Below are 22,466 nucleotides of genomic sequence, written 5' to 3' on the forward strand. Positions count from 1 at the left end.
CCAGCATTGGGTTCCTTGCTCAGCCGGGAGTCTGCTTCTCCCTCTCCCTCTGCCTCTCCCCCTGCTTGTGCTCTCTCTGCCTCTCTCTCAAGTGAATAAATAAAATCTTTAAAATAAATAAATAAATAAGAATTTTAAAAATAATAAAAATAAAATAAAATAAAATAGGGTGGCTCAGATGGTTAAGTGTCTGTCTTTGGCTCAAGTCATGATCCCAGGGTCCTGGGATGGAGCCCCGCATCGGGCTCCCTGCTCTGCGGCTAGCCTGCTTCTCCCTCTGCCTGCAGCTCCCCCTGCTTGTGCTCCCTCCCTCTCTCTGTCAAATAAATAAAATCTTTAAAAAAAAATAAAATGAGCCTCAAAGGAATCAAACTGTTTCCAAGTAACTAACTGCATCCCAGAATAAAGCTCAAAAATCCTTAAAGGAATACAAAAATCTAGCACACACAACATAAAATTCACAATGTCTGGCATCCAATCAAATAATAACATTGTGTAAGGCAGAATTACAAAATGGCTTCCCGAGACTTCCTGACCTAATCCTAATAACTGTGAAGATGGTCTGATAATGTGCCCATGATTATGTTAAGTTTGATGACAAAAACCATTTGGGAGATGTAATTAAGAATACTAATCAGTTGACTTTGAATTAATCAAAAGAGAGATTATCCTGGTGGGTCCAATCTAATCACTGAGACCGTAAAAGCAGAGCGTTTTCTCTAGCTGGTAGTAGAGGAGGAACTGAGAGAGATTCCAAATGTGAGAAGGATTCAGCACACCATTACTGACTTGAAAATGGAGAGAACCAAGTGTCCAGGGATAAAAGTGGCCCCGAGAGACTGAGAGTGGCCCAAGGCTGTCAGCCAACAAGAAAACAGGGACCTCAGTCCTACAAGTGCAAGGAAATCACTTGAATGAGTTGGGAAGCAGATTCTTTTCCAGAGGTTCCAGATAAGAGCCCAGACCAGCTGACTGCTTGGTTTTTAGTCTTGTGAGACCCTAAGTGGAGAATCCAGTCAAGCCCACCCAGCCTTCTGACCTATAGAACTGTGAGATTATACATAAGTGTTGCTGTTTTTAAAGTGCTAAATGTGTAATAATTTGACATTTAAAAAAACTAATACAGGGGCTCCTGGGTGCTTCATATGGTTAAGCGTCTGCCTTCAGCTCAGGTCACGATCCCGGGGTCCTGGGATCAAGCCCTGCATCAGGCTCTCTGCTCCACAGGAAGCCTGCTTCTCCCTCTCCCTCTGCCTCTCCCCCTGCTCATGCTCCCTCTCTCTGTATCTCTGTGTCCCAAATGAATAAATAAAATCTTTAAAAAAAAATACTAGTTGTACATAAGCTAAAGGAACAGAGAATTCAAGGACCCCACAAGAAGGAATACAGTCTCTGCAAAAATAGTTCGCAAAAGTGGCTCAATGAATGGATGACTGCAGTCTTCAACAATCAAGAACAGCAAACCCTGAGAAAGGACAAGAATCTGATTTCCAGAGTTGCCACACTATAATATCCAAACATCCAATTTCAACCAAAAAGCACCAGGCATACAAAGAAATAGGAAAGTAGGGCCCACTCAAATGAAAAAATAATTTGACAGAGATTCTGCCTGATATCCAAGCACTGGACTTAATAGACAAAGACTTTGAAACAACTCTCTTAAATATGCTCAAAGAGCTTAAGGAAAACCATGAACAAAGAACTAAAGGAAACCAGAAATATTTTGTATGAACAAAGTAAGAATATCAATAAGGAAACAAAAATTTTAAAATAATTTTAAAAAATTATAAAAAGGAACAATGAGAATTCTGGAGCCAAAAGTACATGATGATATATAGAAAACCACAAGAAATCTATGAAACAAATAACAAAAACAGCAAAAACAAACAAAAAACTCCAACCTCCTAGAACGAATAAATGAGTTCAGCAAGGTTGCAGTATACCAGATCAACATAGAAAACTCAATTGTAGGGGCGCCTGGGTGGCTCAGTCGATTAAACGTCCGACTCTTGGTTTTGGCTCAGGTCATGACTTCAGGGTCATGAGATCGAGCCCTGCATCAGGCTCCACGCTAGGTGTGGCGCCTGCATAAGATTATCTTTCCCTCTCCCTCTGCCCCTCCCCACCCCACGCTCAAGTGCTCTCTCTCTCACTCTCTCAATAAATAAAGAAAAGAAAAAGAAAAAACTTAATTGCATTTCTAAATATCAGAAATGGACATGTTAGGGGCGCCTGGGTGGCTCGGTCGGTTAAGCGTCTGCCTTCGGCTTTGGTCATGATCCCAGGATCCTGGGATCGAGTCCCTCATTGGGCTCCTTGCTCAGTGGAGAGCCTGCTTCTCCCTCTGCCTGCCGCTCCCCACCCCCCCCGCTTGTGCTCCCTCTCTCTCTCTAAAATAAATAAATAAAATCTTTTTAAAAAAAGAATAAAGTGGGAGGAATCACTCTACCCAATTTTAAGACTTAGTATGTAGCTACACTAATCAAGACTGCATGATAATGTGTGATATTATAGAGGGATAGACACATAGACCAATGGAATAGAACAGAGAATCTAGAGCACACTTACACAAGTACAGCCAACTGATTTTTTTTTAAATATGTTTAAAGATTTTATTTATTTATTTGACAGAGATAGAGAGAGAGCACAAGTAGGCAGAGCAGCAGGCAGAGGGAGAGGGAGACGAAGAGGCAGACTCCCCGCTGAGCCGAAGGCAGACGCTTAACCGACTGAGCCACCCAGGCGCCCCCAGCCAACTGATTTTAACAGAAGTGCAAAAGCAATATAATGAAAGATAGCTTTTTCACTAAATGAGGCTGGAGCAATGGGACATCTTTAGGCAAAAAAGAATGGACTTCAGGGCGCCTGGGTGGCTCAGTTGGTTAAGCGACTGCCTTCAGCTCAGGTCATGATCCCGGAGACCTGGGATCGAGTCCCACATCGGGCTCCCGGTTTAGCGGGGAGCCTGCTTCTCCCTCTGACCCTATCCCCTCTCATGCTGTCTCTCTCTCTCTCTCTCTCAAATAAATAAATAAATAAAATCTAAAAAAAAAAAAAAAGAATGGACTTCAATCTAAACCTCACACTTGCACAAAAATGAACTCAAATGGATCATAGATTTCAGTGTAAAACATAAAACTATAACTTCTAGAAATGAAATAGGATGCCTGGGTGGCTCAGTCGGTTAAGCGTCTGCCTTCGGCTCGGGTCATGGTCCCAGGGTCCTGGGATCGATCCCCACATCGGGTCCCTGCTCAGCGGGGAGTCTGCTTCTCCCTTTCCCTCTGCCACTACCCCTGCTTGTACTCTCTCGCTCTCTCTGACAAATAAATCAATAAAATCTTTTAAAAAAGGAAATGAAATAGGAGAAAATATTTGCGATCTAAGGCTTGATAAAAGTTCTGAGATATAACATAAATAATCCATAAAAGAAAAAACATTAAGGGCTTTTGCTCTGGAAATAAAAACTCTCAAAAGAGGATGAAAAGATAAGCTCAGAGACTGGGAGAAAATATTTGCAAACCACATCTGACAAAGTACTCATATTTAGAATATATAAAGAGCTCCTGAAACTCAACAGTAAAAAAATCCAATCAGAAACTGGGGGGAAAAAATGACACTTGTTTCACTGAAGAGCATATACAGACAGCAAATTAACACATGAAAAGATGCTTAACATCATTGGCCATCAGGGAAATGTGCATTAAAGCCACAATGAGATATCAGTACACACCTATCCAAATGGGTAAAATAAAACATTGTGGTAACACGAAATGCTGGTGAGTAGGCAGAGAAAGATCACCCATACGTTGCCGGTGGGAATGTGAAATGGTACAGCCACTCTAAAAAAGGGTATGGCAGTCTCTTTCAAAACTCAACACGCTTGACATACATCTCAGCAATAATACTCTTGGAAATTATCCTAAAGAAATGAAAACTTGCATTCACCTAAAAACCTGTATCTTCATCAAGATAAAATCTTCTGCACAGCAAAGGAAACAGTTAACAAAACTAAAAGGCAACCTACGGAGTGGGAGCAGATATTTGCAAATGACATATGAGATAAAGGGCTAGTATCCAAGATCTATAAAGAATTTATCAAACTCAACCCCCCAAAACCAAATAATCCAGTCAAGAAATGGGCAGAAGACATGAATAGATATTTCTCCAAAGAAGACATCCAAATGGCCAAGAGACACATGAAAAAGTGCTCAACATCACTCGGCATCAGGGAAATACAAATCAAAACCACGATGAGATACCACCTCACACCAGTCAGAATGGCTAAAATTAACAAGTCAGGAAACAACAAACGTTGGTGAGGATGTAGAGAAAGGGGAACCCTCCTACACTGTTGGTGGGAATGCAAGCTGGTGCAGCCACTCTGGAAAACAGTATGGAGGTTCCTCAAGAAGTTGAAAATAGAGCTACCCTATGACCCAGCAATTGCACTACTGGGTATTTACCCCAAAGATACAAATGTAGTGATCCGAAGGGGCACATGCACCCCGATGTTTATAGCAGCAATGTCCACAATAGCCAAACTATGGAAAGAGCCCAGATGTCCATCGACAGACGAATAGATAAAGAAGATATGGTGTATGTATATACAATGGAATACTACTCAGCCATCAGAAAGGATGAATACTTACCATTTACATCGACATGGATGGAACTGGAGGGTATTATGCTGAGCGACAGAATTCAATCAGAGAAAGACAATTATCATATGCTTTCATTCATATGAGAAATATAAGAAACAGCACAGAGGATCATAGGGGAAGGGAGGGGAAAATGAATGGAAAGAAATCAGAGAGGGAGACAAACCGTGAGAGAATCTTAACTATGGGAAAGAAACTGAGGCTTGCTGGAGGGGAGGTGGGTGGGGGGATGGGGTTAACTGGGTGACAGGAGTTAAGGACGGCACATTATGTGACGAGCTCTGGGGGTTATATGCAACTGAAGATTTACTGACCTCTACATCTGAAATGTACTATATGTTGGCTAATTGAATTTAAATTTAAAAATAAAATAAAATAAAAAATAAAAAAATAAAAACCTGCACACAAATGTTTATAGCCACTTTATGTATAATGGCCCCCAAATGGAAACAACCCAAATGTTTTTCATCGAGTGAATGGTTAAACAAACTGGTCCATATATGGCATGGACTTTTACTGAAAATCATACAAATACTGGAGATAAGCGTAGGGTGCTTTGGCAGTGCAGGGAAGTGGCAAACTCAGCCTGGGCGAAGTAGAGAAGAGAGTCAGGGAAGGCTTCCAGGAGGAAGTAACACCTGAGCTTGGCCCTGAAAGGTAAAGAAAAGTTAACTAGATAAGAAATGGGGGAAGAGCGCTCCGGGCAGACAGAACACCATGTGCAAAGGCATGAAGTCTTAAGAGAGCACTACACATTTGAGGGCCTGTAAATGGTCAAAGCCCTGTGGGGCAAGAGATGAGGCTGCAGGTGTCAGCATAAAGGCCCTTGGGTCTCCAGGCTAAGGAGCCTCTTAGACTGCAGGGAGCCACTGAAGGGTCTTAATTGAGGGAATGAAGGTCAGATCTGTGTTTCTGAGGCTCTCTGCCAGACACTGGGGAGCATAGCTCAGAGGGGATGAGACTGACGGCTGAGAGACCACACGTGGAGGCTGTTCCAATGGTTCAGAGAATGAACAAAATGCTGAGGCAGGGGGACGAGGGCAAGAGATGCTTGGTGAATCTCCGTAGAGTGTTCATTGTTCACTGTACAATGATGAGGGGTAGGGAGATGAGCTGTTTAGAAGGCAGAATCCTTTAGACACGGAGACATGTTCCTGAGCGGGGGGACACAGAAGACCTCTTCCCCACTGTCCCCCTCCCTCTGCCTTGGCTACAACACTCTGCCCACACTGGCCCCCACCCACACCATGTTCTTCTTGCCTCTGTGCTTCTGGGCTTGGGAGGTCCAGTAGGCAGAGGTGATCACCTTCCAGACGACTCAGACCCTACACACTGATGCATAAACCAGAGGCGAATTGATTTCTGTATGGCGGAGGCATAACTTGGCCCTGGCACCTCCTGGGCAGAGTGCCCCCTTGTAAGGCGTCAGGTGCCTGGGAAACTGACTTGAACATGCACTCAGAACACAGGGAAGCGGGTGTTCTTGGGCTTCACGTGGGGGAGGGCAAAGCCTAGGGCAGTGTCATCATGCAGGAGTGACCAGCTTGGAGGTCAGAGAGATCTGAGTTCAGAGCCCAACCCTGCCACAGTGCCTAGATGTGCAACCTTGCACACATCTCTTAACTCCTCTGAGCCTGTTTCTTCAGCTCTCACATGGCAACGGTGATTCTCGGCAAATAAGGCTGTTGTGAAAACAGGGGCGCCCGGCTGGCTCAGTCAGTAGAGCGTGTGACTCTTGATCTCGGGGTTGTGAGTTTGAGCGCCACGTTGGGGGTAGAGACTACTTAAAAATGAAACCTTAAAACAAAAGACTGTTGTGAAAACTGAAAGAGATAATAAAGGCAAAGCACCTGGCTCACGCTATGTATGCCACTAAGTGCTGGTTGTTTTCCACTGTCTCAAATGAACACTGCCTCAGAAAAACAATCCACCTCACCAATACTGGAATATTAATGTTCTCCAGCAAGTGCGGCTCTTGCTTAGATGATGCTGGACAAACACAGATGGGATCTTCTTCTCTGGAGCCCTTTTATATTTTTATTTTTTACTTTTTTAGAGAGAGAGAACGCGAGCGTGAGCGGGGCGGGGGGAGGGGCAGGGGGGAGAGGGAGAATCCTAAGCAGGCTCCACGGCCAGCACAGAGCCCGTCTCTGGGCTCGATCTCACGACCCTGAGATCATGAGCTGAGCCGACATCCAGAATCGGACGCTCAACCGACTGAGCCACCCAGGCGCCCCTGAAGCCCCTTTTTAAAAACCAGTTGTTCAAAGCTTCATTATCTCATGCCAGACATGCTAACAATGGCATGAAGAGGATTAGAAAGGTCTTTGGCCACCGACTGTGTTCAGGAGACACATCCATCCCATTGGCAATATACCTGCATCCACTTGCCACGATGGATGGCTACTTTTCAGGTGGCTGATCTCGTCCACCGTGTACTGATTTTCCTTGCTTTCAGTTTCCAAAGGTGACATTTTTCTACCCTTGTCCCCAGAAGCTGGGGCCCAGAGCTCCCCATGGATTGACCACCTCTGAATGGGATAGACGAGATCTCTGTGCTCTGTTGCTTCAGGCCCCCCTTTCAGAGTAAGCTCTGTGGGGGTCTCGAATGGAAAAGAAACCACAGTCCCTTGGTTGTGGAGCAGGTAGGGCAGGACAGAGAGTCTTGGTCAAGGTTTGTGAACTTCGGTCCTAGGCAGAGGGCTGTCAGCTTCCCTTCCTAATTTTCCTTGTTTAAGAAATACGTGGAAGAATCAGTCTGAGGAGATAATTAATAGAAAATACAACTGGCAGCCATTCCAGGCTCTGCCTCACTGTGCACACTCCCGCAGTTGTTACCATGGTTTCAAGGCTGAAGTTTTCTCCCCTCTGCCCCCCTGCCCACTCTTAAGTTCATTTGTCACTCTGCTCCAGACTCCTCCACAGTGGGCCTCCACAGCCTGGTGCAGACTTAACCCTGTAGAGAAGCTAGCGTTTTTTGGTGTTTGTTTGACAAATAACGCTTATTGCTCTTTTTTTCTCTTGAACAAAATAGAAATACATGCCAATTGATATAAACAGAATATAACATAAACAGAAAAAAAAAAAATGGAAGGTAGGCACCAACTCACATTCCAGAATAAACACTTAAGAATTTTTTTTAAGGGGCGCCTGGGTGGCTCAGTCGTTAAGCGTCTGCCTTCGGCTCAGGTCGTGATCCCGGGATCCCGGGATCGAGCCCCGCATCGGGCTCCCTGCTCAGCGGGAAGCCTGCTTCTCGGTCTCCAAATCCCCCTGCTTGTAGTCCTGCTCTCGCTATCTCTCTCTCTGTCAAATAAATAAATAAAATCTTAAAAAAAAGATTTTTTAGGGCGCCTGGGTGGCTCAGTTGGTTAAGCGACTGCCTTCGGCTCAGGTCATGATCCCAGGGTCCTGGGATCGAGTCCCACATCGGGCTCCCGGCTCGGCGGGGAGCCTGCTTCTCCCTCTGACCCTCTCCTCTCTCATGCTGTTCCTCTCTCGCTCGCTCTCTAATAAATAAATAAATAAAATCTTTAAAAAAAAAAAAAAAAAGATTTTTTAAAAGATTTGTTTATTTTAGAGAGAGAGAGAGAGAGAGTGCGCAAGAGTGGGGGAGGTGGAGGGGCAGAGGGATAGGGACAGAGAAGCTCAAGCAGGCTCCATGCTGAGCGGGGAGCCTGATGTGGGGCTCCATCCCACCACCCTGAGATCATGACCTGAGCTGAAACCAAGAGTCGGATGCTTAACTGACTGTACCACCCAGGCGCCTGAAGAATTTTTTTAAAGACTTAATTTTTTTAAATAATTTTTAAGTTTAAATTCAATTCATTAACATATAATGTATTATTATTATTTTTTTTAAATGTTTTTTTTTTTATTTATTTATTCATGAGAGTCAGAGAGAGAGAGAGAGAGAGGCAGAGGCAGAGGGAGAAGCAGGCTCCCCGCCTAGCAGGGAGCCCGATGCGGGACTCGATCCCGGGACCCCGGGATCATGACCTGAGCCGAAGGCAGACGCTTAACCATCTGAGCCACCCAGGCGCCCGATATAATGTATTATTTTTTTCAGGGGTACAGGTTTGTGATTCATCAGTCTTATATAATACCCAGGGCTCATTACAACACATACACTCCCCAATGTCCATCACCCAGTTACCCCATTCCCCCACTCCCCTCCCCTCCAGCAACCCTCAGTTTGTTTCCTAAGATTAAGAGTCTCTTATGGTTTGTCTCCCTCTAAAGACTTAATTTTTTAAAGTAATCTCTACACCCAACTTGGGGCTCGAACCCACAGGCCTGAGATCAATAGTCGCGTGCTCCACTGACTAAGCCAGCCGGGCACCCGGAACACTTAAGATTTTATCATATTTCCTTCCCCATCTTTTTGTGATGCATACTGCATAGTTGAGATTGTACATGATTTTGAATCTGACTGTCTTATAGTGCGTTGACCTTGAAACCCACTCCCCCCGCCCCCAGCAGACCTCTGCCCATCCTCTTCTCCTTTGAGCTATTGGCCTCTAGGTACTGCTTTGGGGAAGTTCAGCCACTTACACAGGCTTGCTTATTGTTGTTGCTGTTATCTGTTGGAACACATAGAGCTCTCACAATGTTCCAGGCACTAAGCATTTGTCAGATGCATCTGCCATTTAATGCTGGCTCTTCACTGGGAGCTGAACTCTGTTTCATTCCCCCTCTTCATACCATAGCCGGTGGTCACAGGAAAGGCTGTTCCTATGAGAAATCAGAAGTAAAGGTGCCTCCTGGGCCTCCTGGCTGTGGATAAGCCGATGAACGTGAAGCCACACTGTCACTGTCGAACCCCAACCCCCACCTCTCAGCTGGACTTGGAAAGTCAGTACACAGGCAGGCTCCACCTCAGAAGCAGGGGACCAATGATTCCCTCAGCACTGGATGCGTTTCCCACAGTTGATCACTCCCAATTCAAAACAAGGAGTACCCGGGATGTGTTGTGTCCAAATGCCACAGCAGTACAACACGAGGGGGCTGCTTGTTACGGACAAGTTGGGGGTGGGCACAGTCTCAAAAATGCCTGATCCTTTGGTCTGGGCACGAAGCATCCCAAGTCCAGCAAGGCTGTATCCAAAAACTAAACTCTGACCTGGAAGCCCTGTACATTCTGGCTGGTAGTGGCCAACTACCAGCAGGGTAGCTTACGATGGCAAGGGATAGCCATCTTATGGAGCGAAGAAAAAGCTCCGACCTTATATACAAATTGGGAGGAGAGGGGTTGCCGGTAAGGGAAGAAAGTGTGGGGACGCAAATTCAAAACTCATTCATCTTCAGCTAACATTCTATGAGTTAGTCATTGGTTTATGTGCTTTACAAATTTGAGCTTGTTTAATTCTCTTAACACCCTGTAAGTAGGTACTCTTATCATCGGCTCCATTTAACAGATGATGAAACTGAGCCAAAGAGGGATGAGGTAATTTCCTCAAGGTCACAGAGCTAGTAGCAAGATGGTGGAGCAGGGATTGGAGGTGAGGCAGTCTGGCTCCAGAATCCATGCTTTTAAGTACTGTTTTATGCTGCACCATTATAGAAATTTGGGAAGACTCACAGAAACATACACAACCACCTGTACTAGCACCACTTTGCTAGGCAGCCTTCCTGTCTTTTACATGCACCCTTTTTCTAAAAAATGTACCATATTCTATAGCTTGGTCTGCAACCTTCCCGAAGGCCATATCCTGTGTCTCTACAGACAGCCTTCCACTCATTATTTTAAATGGCGCATATCCTTTTGTGTGATTGAGACATTATTTATTTAAGCAATACCCTACGGAGGGACATTTAGCCTGCTTCCAGTTTTTCTCCATGACAGAGTTCTGCAAGAGGCAGAGGGGTGATAGCCTTTTTTAATAAAACTACCTTTTAAATCCAATCAGCTACAAACGCAGAATAAAATTTTTTTAAAATGAAAAACCGCAAGGGAGGGCAGGGCCTGTGCGTAGGAGGCAGCGGGAGGAAGGCGCTGCCACCGCGGCTCTTCCTCCCTTCCCTTTGTCTGGAGGCCCCGCGGGATTGGCTAGAGCCGCCGGCGCCAAGGGACTGCAGAGGGCCGCGCCATCCACTACGCACGCGTGCAGGAGCCGGGCCGGGAAGCGGGGAAGCACGGGAGCTGGCGCAAATAAGGGCGTGCGACAGAAGAAACAAAAAAAAGAACGCAAAGGCGGGGTTTCCCGCCCCTGCTCCACCCTTGGCTCCGCCCCCGAACAGACCCAAACTTCTTATTGGTCAGCCATCTTCGGCTCCATTAGTATGAGGGCCCAAGGACCGGGTCTGCCCCAGAATATGCCTGCTTCCAGGGCCGGAGCGAAAACGGTCCGTTTCGATGCCGTTTTCAGGCATGTGTTCTGGACATGCCCGTGGGGCCTAACGGGGCTTTGTGCGGCAAACGAAGCCGTTGAGGGGTCTGCCGCAGGTTCGGAAGATGCCGCCCAAGGGAAAAAGTGGCTCCGGGAAAGGGGGGAAAGGTAGAGCGGCCAGAGCAACCAGAGAGAATGGGGTCGGGTGAGGAGCGAGGGGAGGGAGCAGACCGGCGACCCCCGGGGTCCGGGACGGGGGCAGCGGGTGGCCGGTGACTAGAGGATTGCCCGGCAAGTGAGAAGTTGGAGACAATCGGGGCGGAATTCTCTGGAAAGCCTTAATTGAAAAAAGCATGGAAATTAGATGGTAGATAGGAGAGGACAGAGGATGAAGAGAACGTTCTGTTTGTTTCTTCAGAATGGGGAAAAGTTGAGAGTGAGGCTGACGTGAAGGATTCAGTAGTTAGGGAGGTAAGGGTCCAGAGGAGTGAGATTTGAGAAAATGGGGTCCAGGACAGGTGGAGAAGTTGACCTTTGAATGGGAGAAGGGATGCGTTATGCTTAAGGTCATAGGGAAAGAGACGAGGATGGGTGTGATTGTAAAAATCGGGGCCGGAGTGGGGGGTGGGGTTCGTATGATATCATGATTAATGGCCTCAATTTCTTAGTAAAGTGGAAGGTAAGGGTAATTTTTAAGACCGAGGGGCAGGGACTGAGTGGGGGTCTTGAGAGTGGTAAAGGTTTGGAGTGGCCATTGGGGGTGATGGGAAAGGGAAGAAAACACTAATAAAAGGATCGGCCCTCAAGGCTAAGAGCCTAAGGTTGGAAGTCCGTGAATCTGTAGAGGACACAATCTACACAGTCATGATTTACCTGGTAACTTGCAACTGGCACAATATAGGCCTGAAAAGAGCTGGGTGGAGCCTTGAGCCAAGGTTGAGGGTGTGTTGGCCAATAATAGAATAGCAAAACAAGGTAATTAAGGGTGCCAGTGGGAACACAAATGATCAAGCATGGGGTCCGGGATCATAGTCTAGGAGAACATAGTAGGATAAAGGTACCGAAGTGGGGAGTGGTTTCCGTGAAGCCAAAGAGCCAGTGTTGTGGGAGTGAGACAGGAGACATCTTTTAAAAAGAACATGAAGTTGTAGTCCGGCACTGAACTGTTCGTTCTCGGTGGCATGGTTCCATCGTGTGCCCTCGGGAGCAGGTGGCCTGGCGTAGAAGGCATGGACGTTCAGGAGGGAGGTCCGGAAGTGTGAAGTTAGGTTGTTGGATGGTTCCTCAGCATAGGTGGTGAGGTTGTCCGAGATGACAGCGAGAGTGAGGGTGGAAAGGAATCCTGAAACTGCCGCTAGAGTCCTCAATCAAAGGGAGTGAGGTAGCAGTCAGATGGCGGCATCTGGCAGGGGAGAGGATGAGGTGACTGGAAGGCATTGTCCTTCGAGAGTGAACGTACAGCAAACCCACTTAAGAGTTTGGTGTAATAAAACTCCTTGGGCAGTAATATTTTCTTAGGCATTTGGTCATCAGTGTTTTGGGTTGTCAGTTGAGTTGGACATTTACTGAACAACTGTTGTGTGCTAGATACTGTGCCAGGCATTGGAGATACTCAGACAGGTAACATGGAGTCTCTTGATTAAAACATTACAGTGGCTCCCTTTTCTAGGATAAATTCCAGGTTCCTCAGTGGGATTCCTAGGCCCTCATGCCCTAACGGCCCCCTCCCCTGGGCTTATCTCACAACACTCCCACCTCAGATTTGGCTTCATCCATAGTTTCCGACACATAACACATTGTTCCACCACCCTGCAGTGTCTCCTCATCCTTGTCCTTTCTTCATTTGGTCAGCTTCTGCTCATCCAGGAAACCTTCCCTGAGTGGCTAAAACGGCCCTCTGTGCTTCCACAGCCTTCTGTCCGTAGATCGTAGGTCATTCTCCTGAAATGATCTATTTACATGTCTGTCTTCCCCAGTAGACTATGAGCTCCGTGAAGGAAGGTACCACGGCTTGTTCATCTTTGTATCCCCAGTGTCTGGAACTTACTAGTTATTTAGGAAATCTTTATTGAACTGAACATTTAATCCAGCAATAGTTCTTACGAACATCAGGCCCTAACAGTAAGTACGCTGCCGTGAACACAGAAGTTGACATAGTGGTAAGATGACATCATGCTAAAATGTAAGATGCCACCAGTGGTTGTTAATCTGCATATCAACAGTGTTTCTTAGGAAGGTTTCAAGGGGCAATGTCAGAGCCTCCAGGAATTTGGACACGAATGTATTCTTTAGCCAAATACAGGTGGTGGGAAAGTTGATCTTTATTTAAAATACATTCTCAGAGATTTGACTTACTGGAATGTGAGTACTCAAAGACAGAGTCGCAGTGCTTATTAGACATCTTACAAGAGCTCAGGGGTTTGCTCTTAGAAGGCAGGATTTCAAATTGGGTCCAGAGAATCTGGACCAGGCTTTTGGCGCTCTTGTTCATCCATCGGCACACTCATTCGTCTGTCCCTTTTCCACAAAGGGTTTCTGTAAGGCACACATTTCTTGTTTTAAGAGAGATGAGCCACAGATGAATTTAGCCTCATGTATTAAGGTGTCTGGCAGAGGGCTCTTTTGAAGCGTGGTGCTGTGACAGAAGTATCAGCTCCCATTGTGTTGGCCTTTTGTGTAAGTATCAAGACGCATTTTAAACGAGTACCTGTGATCTCTTCTCTAAAGGGGGAGCATCCTCTGGGAGTGACAGTTCTGACAAGAAAGCTCAGGGTCCCAAAGGTGGTGGCAATGCAGTAAAGGTGAGTCACTCGTTCCTTTTGTTTTTCATGTTAAATATAAATAACATATATACATGTGTTATTCTGGTACCCAGGAAAGGAAAAGACAGTATGCTGAACTCATTCTAAGACGCTAGCCTAATATTGATGTAAAATCAAGATAACATAATATTGGAAAATAGGGACCAGTCTCACATATGAAAGGTAATTCCTTTTAAGTGTTTTCTCAAATGCTTTCTCAAACATCCCGAATTTCTTCATACTTTGTATTGTTTCTTTTTTATTTTTTTTAAAGATTTTATTTATTTATTTGACAGAGAGAGACACAGCGAGAGAGGGAACACAAGCAGGGGGAGTGGGAGAGGGAGAAGCAAGCTTCCCGCAGAGCAGGGAGCCCGATGCAGGGCTCGATCCCAGGACCCTGGGATCATGACCTGAGCCGAAGGCAGACGCTTAATGACTGAGCCACCCAGGCGCCCCTTGTATTGTTTCTTGAAAGGTACACTTCATACATTTCAAGAAGCGATACAAAGGATGAAGAAAATAAGTAAGTGAATGACCTGTTTCTCAGAAGGAAATGATATTTTATGAAACCAAGGACCTAGGGGCACCTGGGTGGCTCAGTCGGTTAAGCGTCTGCCTTTGGCTCAGGTCATGATCCCAGGGTCCTGGTATCGAGCCCTGCATCAGGCTCCCTGCTCAGCTGGGAGGCTGCTTCTCCCTCTCCCAATCCCCCTGCTTGTGCTCTCTCTCTGTCAAATAAATAAATAAAATCCTTAAGGAAAAAAAAAAAACCAAGGGCTTAGATAAACAGGCAAAGGCACAGGTCTCCTCAGATAGCTCCCCCACTGGTAGGCTACAGGCCAGGGCCCTGACCGTGAAAACTGGGGTGGGAGACAGTCACAAATAATTACTTGAAGTACTTAACCTCGTCCCAGAGGAGTGTCTGCCCTGGGAAAATACAGTGTGCGGACAACCGTACTGCTCCGTGCTGCGTAACAAGGCAGTTCCATGCTCCGGTCAGGGTATGGGATCCCGTACTTTGACTATTCATTCAATAAGGACTTAGTGACATCTGTCCCTGTGCCAAGCAGTGTACAAAGTTCTGGGTATTTTAAAAAATGGGGGGTAAGAGATGGTTTCTCTTGTCACCTGGCAGTTGGAGCAGTTAGGTCAGGAATCCATTTCATTGCTGCATAATGAGTGCAGTAGAGCATTTGCATCCTATAAATCCAGCCAAAAAAAGAGAGAAAATACAGTGTGAGCCGTTCTACCCACTTTCCTATTCCATGAACCAGAGAGACAGTGAGATGGGGGACATGAATCTGCTTTTCCACAGCTGACCGCTGTTCTCGTATGAGCATCCAATTATGTGAAGTGGGGTTCTGGCATCCAAAGATAGGTTTTCATGAAGCATGGTTCCTAAAAACCAACCAAGTACTTCGTCTGCTGTTGAGCTGAAGAAGTGGTCATTGTTGCCACGGCTGGGGAGACAGGCTCTGTTGGGTTTAATGAGGGCTGACCGGTAGGGCATCTTCATAAGGGATATTGTAGGGTAATTTTGGCCACATGCAGTTTTCACCCTATGTGCTGACTTTTACAAGCATCCAGCCCGAGACTGCTCCACTGCATATGAATTTAAAGAGGCCCCTTGCCCCTTTCTGGGAAAAAATAAGTTCAGTGAGGCTGTGCATGAGGTATGTGGAAAGAAGTGACATGTAATCAGGTAGGAAAGTTGATGAGAGCTAAATTCTCTTGTTAAGCTTTTTCTTTTGAGGCAATTTTAGACTCTCACTCAGTTGTAAAAAAAACACATGTACCTTTTACCCTGTTTTCCCAATGGTAACATCCTACCTCAGACTCTAGAAGGATAGCACAACCAGGAGATTGACATTGATACAGTAAAGCTACAGAACATTTCCATCACCCCAAGGATCCCTGTTGTGGCCCTTTTATAGCCATGCCCACGTCCCTCCCCTACGTTCCCCCCATCCTTAACCCCTGGCAGCAACTAAACTGTTCTCCATTTCTGTAATTTTATAATTTCAAGAATGTTACATGAACGGAATGATGCAATATGTAACCTTCTGGCTTTTTCACTGTCAGCATAATTTTCTGGAGATCTCATTCAAGTTGTTTCATGTACCAGTAGTGTGTTCCTTTATATGGCTGAGTAGTGTGCCATGGAATGGATGTGCCATATAATGTTTAACTGTTCACCTGCCAGAGGACATCTGGATCGTTTCCAGTGTTTGTAAAGGTCCCAGCAGGGAGGGGACCCTGGAACACTCCGGCCTTTCAGGGCCTATGCTCCTTCCACATCCTGCCCTTCTGCTTTCAACCCCACTCCTGAGCCCACACCCTGCCCTGTGTCTCTGGAGCTGTCCAGATTCTGAAATCCACCTGCCGACCATAGCTTCCCTCCTTCCCCTTCATTTCCCGCCTCCCCCGATCTTGTTCTGTTCTTCTCTGCATGCAGACCTCAAGCCCTTGAGCCCACCTGTTCTCCCCACCTTCTCCCAGGCTGTGTGTCTGTTGTCCAAGCCCCGTGTGTCCTGTAAGCTGGAAATTAGATCAGAGAGCTTGACCATTGCATCTGGGAGCCCCACCTCTTTTTCCTTTTGGTCATCTGCTGCATCCACCTGCTAAACTACAACTCGGGATCAGTCCAGTGGTCTACTTCCTTTACGTTTAAACCCAGAGATGCTGGGCCCTGAATGGAGAGTCACACGGCCTCGGGAATTGGGACCACTAATTCATGGTCTCTAACCTTAGCTAGGCCCTCAGCACTGTGCTGCAATCCTCTGCCACTCACCTGCCTCCACCCACCACCCTGCTCTAGTCAGTCAGCAGATAACTTCATCCAGTGGTTCTCAACCCTGGTGTACGTCGGATTCCTATAGACAGCTTCTAAAACTACCAATGCCCAGGGTCCCACCCCGGACCAAGTGCCTCAGCATCTCCAGGTGGTGGGGCCTGGACCTTGATGGATTTTTTTAGCAGCACTGAGGATGGTTCTGATGTGCTGCCAGGGTTGAGAAACACTGATCCAGTCTCACAGGATTGGTGTGAGGATTTCACTCGAGAACGCATGGAAAGTGCTTTGCACAGTACCTAGCAAATACTAGCTTTTAAATATTGCTAAATTTTCACACGGAAATGGAAACCAGACCTATCGTCAGGAGCTCACTGGCTTTCCAGCCCCCTGCCGACAAAGTTCTCTTCCCCCACACCTCCCTCCTCTGTCTTCTAAGGCCAACGAATTTTTCAAGCAGTGCTCTCGGTGCCACGCCTGGCTCCTTCATTAGCTCCACGCTCTTTCGTTGCTGTCTTCAGCCTTTCCCTCTTTACTGCGTCTTTCCCTTCGTTCTGAGATTATGCCCAGGGACCTTTAAAATAGATACGTGTCTGGGACCTTTTTCTTCTAAGAGCTCTTTCTCCTTTTCTGACTCAGCTGGGGGGAGTACCCCCCTCCCCCACCTCCCATTACTTCCTTCGTCTGCCCACCACAGTCTGGCTTCTGCACTTTCTGCTCTTCTGAAACTGCTTTTGCTAAGGTCATTGATCACCCAGTGCTAAATTGATGTATTTCTTCCCTGATCACTCTGCAACATTTAAGCCTGTTGACCATTTCCTTCTTGAAACTCTTTTGCAGGGTGTCTGGGTGGCTCAGTCAGGGAAGTGTCTGCCTTCGGCTCAGGTCAGGATCCTGGGGTCCTGGGATCGAGCCCCACATTGGGCTCCTTGTTCAGCAGGGAACCTGCTTCTCCCTCCCCCTCTGCCTGCCACTGCCCCCTGCTTGTGCTCTCTCATGCTCTCTTTCTCTCTCTCTTTCAAATAAATAAATAAAATCTTAAAAAGAGAGAAAGAAAGAAAGGGAAGGAAGAAAGAGGGAAAGAAAGAAGGAAGGAAAGAGAGGAAGGAAAGAAAAGGAAGGAGAGAAAGGAAAGAAAGAAGGAAGGAAAGAAAGAGACAGAAAGAAAAGAAAGAAAGAAACTGTCTTTTGTCTTGGTTTTTGTTAACACGCCTTTCTCTCCTACCCATCTGGCCTTTCCTTTGTGCTCTGCTTATTGAGCGTCTCTCTTTGCTTATGGCTTCAATGTCCATATTCTCCAAGGATGTCTTTAGCCTGCGTTTCTCCTCATCCTGTGTAGCCTCCCTGAGTCATCTCCTCACCTCCCATGGTGTCAGCTTCCTACCTCCACACTGAGCACTCCCAGATCCTCTTGAAGATGCCGTCCTCCCCAGTTGCCGGTCAGTCAGTCACATTGCAGATCCTGCAGGTACTACAGACTCGTGTCTAACCTGCCAGGCTGTCCAGACCAGAATACTTGTTGATTCATTTGTAAAGTGTTCGGTGGGATCCCCTTGCTGTGATCACAAATGCTGTAATTCATTTCACAGCAATTGAACCAACCAGAAGGTTGCTTTGCGAGTGTGGAATCCTAAAGAGGGAGGCATTCTTGAAGCAGTTGTAGCTAGGCCAAGCTGAGGGCTGATGAACCATCCTTGTTTCCCAACATGTATCTCGCTAGTGTCCAGACTGTTTGTCCCTGTCTTCCCTGGACAGCGCTGGACACATTCTATAAAAGTCTGCCTCTCTGAGCCCTGCCTTTTGATAGATTCTTTCCTTTGCTGTGTTCCTATCTCCTGTGTAGTTCCTCCAGTCAGGAAGTTATTCCTGTGGGCCTAGAATCCCCTTGCCCCTAATTTTAGGAGTCGAACCCTGAGGCCAACCTTGATTTGCTTGTCTCTGCATTTATAAGGGAGACACCTTTGGCCCCCATCCCAGTGTGTCATTTGCAATAGGAAACCATGGATTGTTGAATGAGAAATTGGGAATCCTGCAGAACAGCTCCCTTGACAAAATCATTTTTAAAGATAGAGTGATTTGGGGCGCCTGGGTGGCTCAGTCGTTAAGCGTCTGCCTTCGGCTCAGGTCATGATCCCAGGGTCCTGGGATCGAGCCCCACATCGGGCTCCATGCTCCGCGGGAGGCCTGCTTCTCCCTCTCTCACTCCCACTGCTTGTGTTCCCTCTCTCACTGTGTCTTTCTCTGTCAAATAAATAAATAAAATCTTTAAAGATAGAGTGATTTGTTTTTTAAAAAAAGCAACATGGCTTTATGTAAACATAGGTCAAATTTGAGTACTTCTGTAGGGGTGAGTATTCTTAATCAACATACGATACTTTTTCAAAGTGCCGAATTGTGAGGAGGCCTCTTGCGGTAAAAAAGGATTTCCTAGTGGGTTTTTTAGTATCTTCCCCACTCTGATAAAGTAACGGCTAACCTTTATTGAGTACTAACTGCGTTATCTTAGTCTTCACAACCCTATGAGAACACGTAGGTACTATTATTATCTCAGGGCACAGATGGGAAAACACTTGGAGGTTTAAGAAGATGCCTACGATCATACAGCAGAGCTGGGATTTGACTCGAGGGCCCAAGCTTTCAACCATTATGTCTCCTCTTCCTGTTAACCAGTGAAGTATATGGTAAAGATGGGAGCTTCCCCCAGCCCGATTCCCATTTGCCATCTCAGTCAGCGTTCCAAGATGGTGTCTTGACAAGGGAAATGGGTTTGTGGCCATTGCCCAACTGAGCAGCCTTCCAGGATTTTCTGCTGCCATGAACCTAATGTGTGTTTTCACTAAGGAGTAATCCAGACATGAGTGCTGTGAAAAAGGGGATCATTTGGCTCTCCCACATACTATGTGACCATACTTTTTCCTTGCAGGTCAGACACATTCTGTGTGAAAAACATGGGAAAATCATGGAAGCCATGGAAAAGTTGAAGTCTGGAATGAGATTCAATGAAGTGGCCACACAGTATAGTGAAGATAAAGCCAGGCAAGGGGTATGGTGCTGTTGTCATTTAAAATGATCTCTCCCCGGGCTCCTGGGTGGTACAGTCGGTGAAGTGTCCGACTCTTGGTTTCGGCTCAGGTCATGATCTCGGGGTCCTGGGATCGAGTCCCGTGTTGGGCTCCATGCTCAGTGCAAAGTCTGCTTGAGATTCTCCCTCTCCCTCTGCCCCTCCTACTTGTGCTCTCTCTCTCTCTCTCAGATAAATAAATCCTTAAAAAAAAAAAGATCTGGGGCGCCTGGGTGGCTCAGTTGTTAAGCGGCTGCCTTTGGCTCAGGTCATGATCCCAGGGTCCTGGGATCGCCCTGCTCGGCGGGAAGCCTGCTTCTCCCTCTCCCACTCCCCCTGCTTGTGTTCCGTCTCTCGCTGTGTCTCTCTCTGTCAAATAAATAAATCTTTAAAAAAAAAAAAAGATCTCTTTCCCATGGAGGACACAAAGCAGTAGGGATTATTTCTACGTTCTGCCCTTAATTTTAGCCATATCTTGCATAAAGATCTTAGAAATGTCCAACTTGTAAACAGTTGCGTACAGGTCACCTGTGTCTAAAACTAGGCGTTACCAAACTGGCACAGCTAACAGACACCTGGCAACATTGTGAGTGTGTATGTGTTCGGTCCAGGGTTGGAGCTCTTCCACCCATCTGTCCTTGGTGAGCCCACTTCTTTGCAGTCCGGCTGAATGAACCTAAGAACCTGAGCATTTGTGTTGGGAAGTTCCCAAGCTACAGTAGAACTGTTTCCTCTTCAGGGCTACCTGACATCGCGTATCTTTTGGGTTTTTCAGGGCGACTTGGGTTGGATGACCAGAGGTTCCATGGTGGGACCATTTCAGGAAGCAGCATTTGCCTTGCCTGTGAGTGGGCTGGATAAGCCTGTGTTTACAGACCCTCCGGTTAAGACAAAATTTGGATATCATATTATTATGGTTGAAGGGAGAAAATAAAGTTGTATGAAAGACTGAATATGTTTTATACGTTCTGCTTACTTCTTTAAAAGGTGTTGAGTAATCCTGTATGTTATGAACTCTGTCGTTATGGGTTTGTAGGCACAAAACGAAGTGGAGAAAGGTTGGTGTACACTGTAGCAGCTGTTCTCACAGGTAAGTTAAGCAGGGGCGCCCGGCTGGCTCAGTCGGTAGAGCGTGCGACTCCTGATCTCAGGGTCGTGAGTTCGAGCCCCACATTGGGCATAGAGTACTTAATAATTAAAATAATGAGTCAAGCAGATTCCTTTTAACCTGAGTCTCTTCCCTCCCAGAACCACTCTCTCTAATTCTCAGTATATCCCATAAGTTAATTTAAAAACCATCTCCAGGGACGCCTGGGTGGCTCAGTAGTTAAGCGTCTGCCTTCAGCTCAGGTCATGATCTCAGGGTCCTGGAATCGAGTCCCGCGTCAAGCTCCCTGCTCAGCGGGAAGCCTGCTTCCTCCCTCTCCCACTCCCTCTGCTTGTGTTCCCTCTCTCACTGTGTCTCTCTCAAATAAATAAATAAAATCTTTAAAAAAAAATAAAAATAAAATAAAAAATAAAAACCATCTCCAGGGGAGCCAAATACTAGTTCACACTATTCACACATTGAGTTGGACATCAAATAGATGGATTAGAATATGAAAATCATAAAATAAGTTCCTAGGCAACACTTGTTTTGTTAGCTAATTTGGATTTGCCAGGACAGTGATTAGCTCCATTGTCTTAATACCATACACTATATAATGGCCATTCAACATGAACTCTTTTGTTTAATTTTTTTTAAGATTTTATTTGTTCATTTGAGAGCGAGAACACATAAGCAGGGGGGAGAGGAAGAAGCAGGCTCCCTGCTGAGCTGGGAGCCCGACATGGGGCTCGATCCCAGGACCCTGGGACCATGACCTTAGCCAAAGGCAGACACTTAACCGACTGAGCCACCCAGGTGCCCCCTGAACTCTTCTTTAATGAACTCTTTTTTTTTAATTTTTTATTTAAATTCGATTTAGTTAACATATAGTGTATTATTAGTCTCAGCGGTAGAATTTAGTGACTGACTCATCAGTTGCATACAACACCCAGTGCTCATTCTATGAAGTGCCTTCCTTAATGCCCATCACCAGTTATCCCATCCCCCCACTCACCTCCCCTCCAGCAACCCTCAGTTTGTTTCCTGTAGTTAAGACTCTTATGGTTTGCCTCCCTGTTTTTATTTTTCCTTCCCTTCCCCTGTGTTTCTTAAATTCCACATAGGAGTGAAATCAGTATGAACTCTTTTTAAATAAACCTTTCTTGGAGGAAAAAAGGCAATCAGTTCCTTTACCAATTGTTTGTATTAGACTAAGCAGCCAGTGTTCTGTGTATCTGCATTTTAAAATTTTACAGTGCCATATTTATGACCTATTCGACAAGGAATATTTTAAGTACTAGACTGCTTCAAAAATAAAATTTTGCCAGGGGTGCCTGGGTGGCTCAGTTGGTTAAGCGTCCGGCTCTTGATCTTAGCTCAGGTCTTGATCTCAGGGTCCTGAGTTCAAGCCCTGCGTCAGGTTCCACACTAGCCTGCCTAAAAAAAAAAATGTTTTTAAATAAAACTTGGCCAATACAACCATGTGATTCTTAACAGTGATTCTTTTAACACCCTGTCTTCTCACTCAGCTGCATTTGACATGTAAGTTTCTTATTTTAGAGGAGTTTCTGGGCATCTCCAGCAGGTTATGCCTTCATGAGATTTTCCCCACTGAGCAGACTAATGAACGGGTGCCCCAGTCCCTAAGTACAGATATATCAGTATGATATTGAGAGATGTTCAAAATAGTAGGCATAGGATGAAACTATTTTAAAAACCCCATTCCAAACTGT

At 46.0% G+C, this 22,466-nt stretch overlaps 1 protein-coding gene and 1 non-coding gene across 2 annotated transcripts; both read left to right on the plus strand.

Moving 5' to 3' along the window:
- The first annotated feature begins 10,982 nt into the window (after nt 1–10,982).
- On the plus strand, nt 10,983–20,599 carry LOC116629008 (peptidyl-prolyl cis-trans isomerase NIMA-interacting 4). Its single transcript, XM_032399299.1, has 4 exons — nt 10,983–11,158; nt 13,718–13,791; nt 19,509–19,628; nt 20,422–20,599. Exons 1-4 carry the CDS (start codon nt 11,116–11,118, stop codon nt 20,578–20,580), a joined length of 396 nt encoding a protein of 131 aa, XP_032255190.1. The 5' UTR covers nt 10,983–11,115; the 3' UTR covers nt 20,581–20,599.
- Nucleotides 20,600–20,753: 154 nt separating this feature from the next.
- Nucleotides 20,754–20,826, plus strand: TRNAR-CCU. Its single transcript has one exon. It is a non-coding gene; the product is annotated as a tRNA-Arg (tRNA).
- The last annotated feature ends 1,640 nt before the right edge of the window (nt 20,827–22,466 follow it).

This window comes from Phoca vitulina, unplaced genomic scaffold (assembly GCF_004348235.1).
Source record: "Phoca vitulina isolate PV1807 unplaced genomic scaffold, GSC_HSeal_1.0 scaffold173, whole genome shotgun sequence".
NCBI lineage: Eukaryota > Metazoa > Chordata > Mammalia > Carnivora > Phocidae > Phoca > Phoca vitulina.